General features: G+C 50.7%; 1 protein-coding gene across 1 annotated transcript in view; it reads right to left on the bottom strand.

The window, feature by feature from the left end:
* Positions 1–8,193, bottom strand: part of CLRN3 (clarin 3) — an 11,914-nt gene extending 3,721 nt beyond the window's left edge. Inside the window, exons 1-2 of the mRNA XM_011371326.2 lie at positions 7,845–8,193; positions 1,628–1,807 (exon numbers count right to left, since the gene is read on the bottom strand). Coding sequence (XP_011369628.1) covers positions 1,628–1,807; positions 7,845–8,073 — 409 coding nt within the window. The 5' untranslated portion in view covers positions 8,074–8,193. The remainder of the gene's footprint in view (positions 1–1,627; positions 1,808–7,844) is intronic.
* Between the last annotated feature and the right edge of the window lie 2,354 nt (positions 8,194–10,547).

Here is a 10,547-nt window from a genome sequence, read left to right as displayed (position 1 = left end):
AGGGACCCTGGCATTTGGGGGGGGACACCTGAGCTTATAACCAAGTCCTGACCCTGTGACAGGAAGTGGGATTGCTGTGCCTGCCCACAGTGGACGCCCGCTAAATCTGGGTTGTTGCTTGTTTTTACCACCAGACAATAAAAGCACAGAAAGAAAGGACGAGTCACGTGGGAATGTGGCTCAACCAGCCGGATCCCGCAGCCTCAGAGCTGAGGTGTGAGCATGCAGCGTGGCCATCCAGGCCGATCCCAGCTCCGCCTGCCGTCCGGGGTGACCGATCGTGAGTCGCTCTGTTAAAAGGCCCCTGCAGGACCAGCAAGGTGCATGGCTCTCTCATGCTCATGCTGTGCCGGGGCTGCTCACACACGTCCTCAACTACTAGCTTAAGAAAGGCCACAGTGAGGGATTTACGCGGCCCGAGTCAGCGGGTGCTGCCGTCGGCGCCTCCTGCACCACCTCTCGGAGTCACGCCAGAGACACGGGGCCCCTGCCGGCCACCTGCACTAGGCTAGCATGAGGACGGCCTCTCACAGGACAGGAGGAAGCCGCCCAGAACCCCTTTCCCGAGAGCACCTCTTCCGTGCTCGAAAGTTCTGGCCTGGCTTAAAATGCACCACCCGGAACTGACACGTCGGCAGGACGGGCTTCTTTACATGCGCCCTCGAGATCAAGCTTTCATGGCGGAGAGACAGAGAACAGGAGAAATGCGGCTGCCTGCCAGGGGCAAGAGGCGCTTACGCGACCAGGCCTGTGGGCAGATGTGGTGGCTCCAGAGGCCGCGAAACCCCAGTGAGACTCGAACCTCCTGTGACTCGAGCTGGGACCCACTTCTCGTCTGGGCTCCAGCCCCCACCCCGACACCTTGCCCAACAAACAAATAAAATCACCTAGCGACACCACGCAGCAGCACCCTGGGCTCACAGGCCACCCACGAGAAGGGCGTTGGCCCCAGAATTGTGGTTTTCTGTGGCACAATCATGCAGATGTATCACGAATCTTAGCCCCAGTGAACCATTGTTGCATGGAAGTGCGATGGAGAGTAAATAAGCGTGCGTGTGCGTGTGGGTGTGCGTGTGCGTGTGCGTGTGTGTGTGCGCGTGCGTGAGCGTGTGCGTGTGTGTGAGCGTGTGCGTGTGTGTGAGCATGTGCGTGTGTGTGACCGTGTGCGTGCGCATGCGTGTGTGCGTGCGTGTGCGTGTGCGTGTGTGCGAGCATCAGTGGATACGTGTGTGCGCTTCTATCCGTCACGTGGAGCCTAATTTGGAGTTTTAAGCACACAGCAGGAGCCCAGCGAATGTTTTATCAATCCGTGTGTGTCTTGTTTAACTCCGTACATTAGGTGCCCAAAGCAAAGGCTGGTGCACGTCATAGACTTTAACACCTAACACCCGCTCCTCGCTCCGCTCCTTGCCTCTCGCCAAGGCACCTAAAACAGAATCCGATTTCCAGAGATGCTTAATCAACGCTGTCGATTTATAACACTAAACCGCAGCCCCCGGCGAGAGGCTCGGCACCCGGCGGGTCGCCCTAACTCCATGCTCGACGGTGATCGTGTATGTTCACGTGTGTGGCAGAGACGTGGAAAGACCGGGCAGAGCAGAGTGCCCGGGCCGCAGCTGGTGCTCACCGCTGAGCCCGCTCCAGGTGTACACGCCGATCGGCCCCAGGAACGTCTGGTAGGGGTTGCTGATGCTGTTGTAGAGGGTGAAGCCGGAACTCAGCAGCGAAGTGGACAGGCCGAGGAACAGGGCCAGGATGACCACCCAGTGCAGCGTCTTAGGCGAAGAGCTGTTCAGCTTCCCTAAAACTAAAACAAAGTTTGGTGAGGTTCACAGCGCAAAATGCAAATCCCGGCGTCGGCCCCCCTTGCAGACCTGACTTTGCTGGAACCAGAGGACCCAAAGCCCGGGCGGCTTGAGCGAGGGAAGTGCTCATGGCACGAGCCATCGGATTTCTTTCTGAGCTCAATTCCTCTGCGCTCTAACAAAATTTTATAAAACTTGCGTATTTCTTGGGTGCAAAGAGCTCCAGACACGGCTGTGCAGTCGTGTAAAATAAAACACAGATGCCCCAGGCCTTCGTCGCCCTCCTGTTTGCGGCCACCATCTCCATCCTTCCTCTGTATCTGTTTCCTCTGCCTGTTCCTCTGTGTGCAGCACGAGATGCCCAGCACCAGTGGCATGCGTCCCCACAGCTGCCTGGAGCCCCGGCCACGCGCCGCTAAAACCCCTCCCTGGCTGCCAGTATGTCAGTGCCACCATAATAAATCAAGCGTCTATCAAGACACTCTGTGGAGGTCACGCAGACAAGGAGAAAGTAATTCGGGACAAGGACTTCAGAGTCCGTCGCAACAAGCTAACGAAGCCTTCGCGGGCTGCCGGGTTTGAGAGGCATGGTGGCGGTGGGCGGAACAGAGGAAAGGCCCCTTCTGTTCCCCCGTCCCGTTTCCCAGGCCCCAGGGGGAGAGCAGGTGGCCTCTCGCAGCCTCGCCACGGAGCAGATCTCAAGAACAGACGCCGGAAAGGCCTGGGAGTTTCTTGATCCAGGGCGGGGTGGGGCTCGCTCTTTCAGCTCTGGCTCTGGAACCAGTCTCTCTAAGAACAGGGCCTGGGAGCCGGAGGAGACCAGGGTGCTGTGCTCGCTGGGGGCGGGGAGCTGCCTAGCCTCCCCCCGAAGCGCGTCCGGGCTGCCGGGAGTCCTGTCTCCGCGAGGTGGCCCTTCCCATCTCAGCGTTGCCGAGGTCATTTAAAGGGTCTTCTCTGTGTGGTGCCCAAGCCCGCATCTCTACGACTTTGTCCGAGGTCCTGATGTTCCCGTTGGAGCAACAGAAATCCGCTGGCTCCCTCCGGCCCGGCAGCCTCTCCAAACATGTGACTGTTTGAATGGGACGTAAACCCGCTGTGGGTAGCAGCCTGGTCTCCGACGCCCCCCGTAAGGCAGGACTTGCTTCTCAGCGCGTGTGGGGCGGGAGGCCCACAGCAGGCCGACGAGGGCGGCTGCCACCCGCTCACGATCCAACTCCTCTCCGGTCTTAGACGTCTAAATTCTATCAGCTCGGTTCCTTCTTTTTAAATCAGCAGAGGGAGTAAATTTCCTTCATCGGCCAGACAGTGGGCATAAAATGGATCTGGCCAGCATGTCTGCCTGCCATCAGACATCCTAAGTATTGGGATCTCATGGCGAAGACCCTCCTGCAGAGAGAGACGTCACACTGGTGGCCGTGAGCTAGAAGTGTCCTTAGACAGAGCAGGCCCTGAGGGAGAGGCCCTGGGGACGGCAGCCAGGCACAGGGCTGAGAGGAAGAGAGGACCGTGTGGTGGACAGTGTGCAGGCGGGGGAGAGGGAGGGAACATAAGCACAGCCACGCGTCCCGGAAACCGCGCAGGACACCAGGGAGGACGGACGAGGGAACCGTCAGCTCGGCACCGGAGACGCCGACTTCGCCATCCCAGGCCAGAGAGTACAGAGCCTCTGTCAGTGAGACCGGCCTCGGAGCAAAGTCCAACTCCCACTGTCCAGTCCACGCGCCCCTAGGGGTGCCGCACCGCTCCGCGATTTCTGTGAGTGACCCGCAGACGCGCCGAGGCTCTCGGCTAGTCCTCCTTGTCATGCATCCCTGGTACGCACTCCAGCAGGGCTCTGGTTAAACTGAAACCATAGTCCTGGTCGTCACCACCGCCGGGGATGCGGGCGGGGGCCCCTGGCTGGGTCTGTGCCTCTTGCCCCTTGCCGGGCCCACGACGGAGCAGCAGCGGCTCGGGGACTCGCATTGCTATAATTCAGCACACGCCGGTTTTGAAACCCATGGCAGGTGATGCAACGGAAAGACTAGGAGACCGGGAGCGGTCGGACACACCTGTTCAGAGGTGCAGGGTCAACGCTGCAGGTGCTTCAAAGCTCAGGCACCAGAGGAAGAACCGCTCCCGCTCCACACTCGCCCGGCTTCTCCTCGGGCACAGGGCAGTCGCCGGGGTCTGACCAGAAGCTGGCTCGGGACTAGACTTACTCTCCTTAGCCAACGAGAACCCATTTGGATACTTAACTGGAAAACAGGAATTTCAGGGTGGGACAATTTCAGGCACCTGGAGAGCTGTCCTGCTGTATCCCCTTAATAGACGCTGTAAATGGATGCTCATTCGCTACTGGTGAACGTCCCACCTCTGCACAGTGAACTGGGAAGTGAGAGCCAGGTGGAGCTTTGTTCTTGACTTCTGGGAACATCTAATAAGCACGGTTTTTCAAAAGGGAGCCGGTTTGGAGCCTGTGGACGCATACTTTTCCGTGTATTCATGTGACAATTTATCTCCGTTTTAACTGCCATATCGCAAACTTAGGTTTCGGCGTTTTGAACCAATTCCCTGCCGCACAGGTGTGACAGCCGAGCTCGCCTGCCCGCCCGGGCGCAGCACGCGGACCACGCAGGCCGGAACCCGCGCAGCCCACGGGAGGCAAAGGAAGAACGAAAGCCCCGCCCACCTGGCCGCTGCTCTCCGCCCGCGGCGTCGGCGATGCATTTGGTTCCGTCCGTTCCGTTCTCCCTTTCCCGGGCCAAGCTTTGGCACCAGGAAAAACCACCTCACAATTGGAAGTAATTGCCCGGATTCTGGCAGCCCTGGGAGAGAGGCCGCGACTCCCACAGCTGGGAGGGTGGGCGGCGTGCAGAAACTGGGTCATCCGGACACCCCGGCTCCCTGTGCATGGGGGTTCAACCCCTCAGGACCCACTTGCCATCTGGCCCTTCTCGCTCTGGGAGACCGAGGGACAGCTGGTGGCTTTGTGAGTGGGTCAGATTGACCTGGTGGGGCCCCTCAATCAGTGGACCACAGTGTACCCCTGGAGGAGCTCATTAAGCCCACAGATCCCAGAGCGTGGGAAGTCCCAGCTGGCGGCCTCTACCCCTTGGAAATTTACCAGGATTCTCGCGGGGAGAAGAGGGGAGCGATGCCTTCTCTGCCCCCTTAAGCTCCACTTCCCAGTGCAGTCGTGTCTCTAGGGCGATAAGTCACTTCTCCTTCAGAATATATGGGGCATGTATGGTGGGGACGGCGAGTGGGCGTGAGGAGTAAGGGACTGGCTTGCCTAAATTCTGGAGGAGTAAACCTCGTTTGTTCTCTTTGCAATTAATTGACTTTTGCAGCAGACTTGCTTTCCAAATTATTTTTAGCTTGGGCTAATAGTACAATGTTGAGCTCCCTGAGAACAAATGGGTGGGCAGGGAAGAGCCTGGCGGGCAGGGGGAGCCAGGCTGGGGCAGAACTCCCCCTCGCCGTCACAGCCCCCTGCATCCCCCTTTGCCCAGCAGTTCATGCCGGCTGTTGGGTTTAACCGATGGGGGTCTTTCTCTAGGAAGACTAGGTGGTGAGTGCATGAGCTGTGCACAGTTCTTCTCAGTATCCAAGCCCCTCGCTCACATGGCAGCTTCTCAGGGCAGTGTTCGTGAGCTGGAATTCAATATCTAGAACTTTCAGAGCAGCCAAAGCGGCGTGCTCACTGGCAGACACAGAGGAGCTGTCACTTTCCATCTGGAGGTTGGACAACCTGGGATGACTCTACACGAGACTGCTAGGCACCCGGGTCAGCCTGAGCTGCCCAAGTCACCTGGCTACCCAGTGGAGTGTCCTTACTACGTCTCATTATTTTCTCCACTGATCGACCTAGTTTGGACTCAGTTAGTTTGGCACTTTGAAATCAGCCATCGTCACTTCGTTCTGCTCGTTCATTTCAAAATCTACAGCCCCAAATGGCACGGTGTGATAAATCCTATGAGAAAATAGAACTGAGCTTTGCAATATTCATTACTCTTTGAAGAATTTCAGTTGTGACCTCATCGTAGCCAAGAAGCTGACACGGTTAACTTCTCAAAGGGAAATGTCAACCCATCACCACTGGGCAGGCAAGTGGCTCTGACACAGGTTGTACTGTGCTGCCAGTGATGGCTCTCTGACTTGAAGTAAACCCCGTGTGGTCACAAGAAGCCTGCGGGACAGCAGCCACATGTCACTGCGACGTTGCAATTCTGCCCCCCCGGAGAAGCACCAGCAGCTGCACACCACGACACACGCTTTAATCACGTGACTTTTCCCCATCTTTTCCAAAGAACTGTTGACAAGTGTTCCGAGTTCAACAATTGCTAAAATCATCAGCAAGGGAGCCCTCGAGGCTCTGAGGGTCCTTAGCAGACATCAGCCAGAGCAGCTGTGCAGCACCTTCACTGATGGGGACGTGTTTTATCTTCCCCAGTGCCTGGAGGCTGACAGCGACCTGAGGCTTGGAATGTGGCTCTCGGGAATGAAGGATGGAAGGAGAGAGCCAGGCAAAGCAAATGCAAAGGTTCCACCTCCTCCCATATTGCAGTGGGCGCCAGCCCACCGGGCCCCGCCCCCTTCGGGGCTGTCCTTGACCATGGCTGTCCTGCTCTCTCAACCCCACCGTGGTTCCCACGCACCACACACAGCTGCAGAGTGGCACTCTGACCTACCCTCACCCGCTCTGAGCTGCCCGGCACATGGATGGGCAAGGCCCTTGGTAAAGGCATGTAATGCAAATTGGTACCAACTGGTTCCAAACAGATGCTGTATAAAAATCAAAACCTCACAGGGTGTTATCTCATATTTTAAATTTTTGAAACGTGCTGGAGATTCAGAACCTAGTACACACTTTGGTTTTGAAAATTCTATTCACATAACTGAAAATGTGACTGAATCTTTGAAAGTCTTGCCTTCGGGTGGCTACAAAGTGACTATTCCTCGTTCTCCTGAGAAGTTGAGGCTGGTCCTGGAGGAGGTGTGTGAGGCTGCTGGGTCTGCGGGAGACCGTGCTTTCGCTAACATCTAGAAGACAAATTTATTACTTGGAGCTATAACCACGTTGCTCTGGATCTAAGGAAACCATTTCATTAACAAAGTCACAAACTGAAGCTGGAACCTGGAGCCAGCGCCTACCACTGTGTACTACACAGGGACCAGGAACCACAGCTGTCTAAGGTAGAAAATGACACGTATTTATGAGTCAAGAGGAAATGACTGCATAATACCTTGTGACACCTGCACAACACCTGTACGCAACACTGTGCAGAGCAAAATCCATTCCAGGTGCTGAATAATTTACAAATGTTGCTTTTTAAATTTAGAAAACGTAATAGCATATATTCAAACTTCAAAAGTCAAAGAAGTAGCTAGTTCAACTTATCGTTCTCAATGAATTTTTATTTTCTACTCATCGAGTGAGAGTAGGCTATTATTATATAAGAAACCAGAAAAAAAATTTAGGAATTCCTGTAAAGTATGTAATTAACGGAATTAATGGCAATTTAATATCACGTCTAATAACAATGAGATATTTTGGAGGTAAAAATGCAAACACAACTTAGTTAAAGAAAGGAACTTGAGATGTAGAACTAAGAAATGGGCCACGTCTTCCACTCCATTTTCCCCCTTGGTAGACGTGTCTAACAAAGTTCTGGGCAGAGGCTTTTGCTCCAGCTGAAAATTCACAGTCTACACAGTCAAAAATCATGTTCCTACTGGCTGTTGGATACCATGTTGCTGCTACCTATTTCTTTTTAACTATTTACTCGTCAATAAATTCAGTGGTATCTCTTAGACATAGCCTCTGCTCCAATGGTTCAGACTGTTCTGCCAGCAGACCCAGCAGCCGGAACTAAAGAAGCCAAGATAACGATATGGTGAATTCTCAAAATTAAAAATACCTGCTCGTATCTAGAGCCCAACTCGAAGCTCACAAGGAAATTATTTTTGATGATTATTTGGCGCAGATATAGAATGTCATGACTTTCCCAGCTCCTTCAATCATACTATTTCCATTCAAATCACTTTTTCATTTACCTTCAAAATATTTGTCTGGTTCGGCAAGTCCTTGATCCAGTTCTTGAGTGCTCCGACCGCGAAAGAGTCCGTAGGCAATCACAATACTGCCATTTGTAGAAAGATCATTAATGGCAATTTTACTGCTGACCCATTCTTGAGTCCCAAGAGTAGCACAGATTACGATGAAAGACCCAAAGCTTGTAAAAAAGCTTGATAAAAACATCAACGTTTTCCTTGTTGTAGGCATTTTCTCACAAAAAGAAGGGTCCTAGGGTAAAACAAATGATTTTTATAATATTTTTGGAACTTATCATTTGGAGTTCAGAACTTAGAAATAAAGTCTAATGCTTTCTTGAAAATATGAAAGCTCTCTCTTCATAGGAAGGGCTATACTAATGGACATTGGACTACGAACTTGGTTATAAAGATTTACAGCAGGTGAACTTTGGTCTGGAGTAAGAGGTTGCTATGGTTACAACCAACCAGGAGGAACAAGAGGTAGGCATGGTCCTCCCAAGGCTTCCATAACCACATACTTAATGTATAACTCTTTGTCTAGTGCCATGGAAGCAAATTCAGCTACCATGTCAGAACAGGTCTAGAATTCCTGAATAGTGAGGGACCGAGGGATCTGTACCCTCCCCCCAAATGTCGCTGATTCTAGCAGCCAACGACATAGAGTCTCGACGCCTTCATGAACGGCTTTACTGGTTAACGACCTGACCCTAACAATGGTTCCAACGGGGAACCCTGAGGAGAATAAGCCTTCGCTAAAGTTACATGGAGCAGAAAGGGAAAAGTTTGCACCTCCTTATTTTTAGACCTCATTAGAGAGGTGGCCCTTTCCGACAGGATCATATTTATATGTTATTTACATTATAACTTGAGAAGTTTCATCTTTATATTTCTTTACTGCTCTGATGGAAATGGTTCTCAACCTTCTCGCACTGGGTCATTTTGCCCTCTATCCATCCTCTCTGTTCGGTGGCTAATCATCCGCAAGTGATCTGGCCCTCAGGGAAACACCCCCGTTTGGCAAGCAGAATATTTCTTGAGTTAAAAATTAATGTTCACAACATGTTTCGCACTGTTCTTTTTATTCCATTTTTTTGTGTGTGTGTCTGATTAGAAAAACACATGCGCACATTTGTATCCTGTATTTTTCTTGACTAGCACCTATCTTTTCTGTGGAAAGAGATGATTGTCTGTCTTTCCCACAGAGTAACTGGACTATGAGACTCCGGGAGGCAAGTGTGTTTGTTTTGCTCACCACTAAATCCAGGGGCTGTCACGGAGCCTGGCACAGAGCAGACACTCAGCAAGTATTTGTTGGACAGATTATTGGCTATATATGCACAAATACTCCACAATTTTGAATATGCACATTAGTTCGATTTTTAAATTATGATCTAAAAATAATGACGAACATTCTTCTACATAAGGCTGTGTCCATATCTCTGAGTATTTCTTTGCTTTAATCTCTGGAAGTAAATCAAAACTTTGGACCTTTCACTGAAGCTGCTGCTATACGTCACTCAGTTGCTCATTAAAAAAAATTGCACCAATTTGACCAGCCCCTCCCCCCAACACCGCAGTGAGCATGCATGCTTTAGTGAAGATATACTAAACATTCTATATTTTATTCACAACATTCTATATTATGGGGAAAATTAATTTTTTTTTATTTAAGTCTATTTATCTTAACCACATTTTTAAAAGGTGGCACAGAATTTAGGCAGTTATTTTCTTTCAGACCATTTTTCAGTGTAAAAATAATTTTGCATCATGATATAGTATATGCTCGTTACGAAACTAAATATCAAATAGAACTAACAAAAATAAAGAATAAAGCAAATTTTAAAAAATCACCAGAGAAGATGTAATTGTTTATATTTGGGCAAAGACTTTCATACCCATATCTTTATGTCTATACTGACATTTATATTAAAATCAAGTTCTATTTCATGTTCTACTTTACAATCTGCTATTAAAAATCTCAGCGATTTGTCATGGAACTCCTTTTATATCAATAAATAAAGTTTACCTTTGTACAAAGTAACCATCACTTATTTATACAAATCCTTTTTGGTGGACATTTTAGTTGTTTCCAGCTTTTCACTGCTTTTGATTCTGTGAAATGTATTCTTCATCGTAGTTATTATATTCTCCATTTCTGGTTGATTCTTTTTTTATGTTTTCTATCTCCGTTAAATGCTTTCTATCTCTTTGTTAAAGTTCTCACTGAGTTCCTTTACTCTTCTCCTAAGTTTATGGAGCATCTTTACAACCAGTGGTGTGAACACTGGATCTGGTAGATCACTTGTCTCCATTCTGTTTAGTTTTTTTCTGGAGCTTTGGTTTGATCTTTCGTTTGGGACATGCTTCTTTGCCTCCCTATTTTGGCTGCCTCCTTCTGTTTGTTTCTATGTATTAGGTAGGGTTTCTGTGTCTCCTGGAATTAGTAGAGTGGCCTTATGTAGTAGGTTCGCTGTGGGGCCCAGTGGCACAGTCTTCCCTGGTCACCTGAGCTGGGTGCTCCGGGTGTGTCCCTTTTACGGATTGTGTGTGCCCTCCTGCTGTGGTTGAGACTCGGTTTCCGTCTGCACATCGGTAGAAGGGATTGACCCTTGGGCTGATTCGTTATGAGGACTGGCCAGTAAGGGGCTGACCCTATGGAGCAGGATTCACTTTAGTAGGTCTTTGGTGCCTGTTTAGTCTATC

Source organism: Pteropus vampyrus, unplaced genomic scaffold (genome assembly GCF_000151845.1).
Source record: "Pteropus vampyrus isolate Shadow unplaced genomic scaffold, Pvam_2.0 Scaffold188, whole genome shotgun sequence".
In the NCBI taxonomy this organism is placed as follows: Eukaryota; Metazoa; Chordata; class Mammalia; order Chiroptera; family Pteropodidae; genus Pteropus; species Pteropus vampyrus.
Note: the sequence above shows the minus strand (reverse complement) of the source record. Positions and strands in the feature narration are given on the sequence as shown.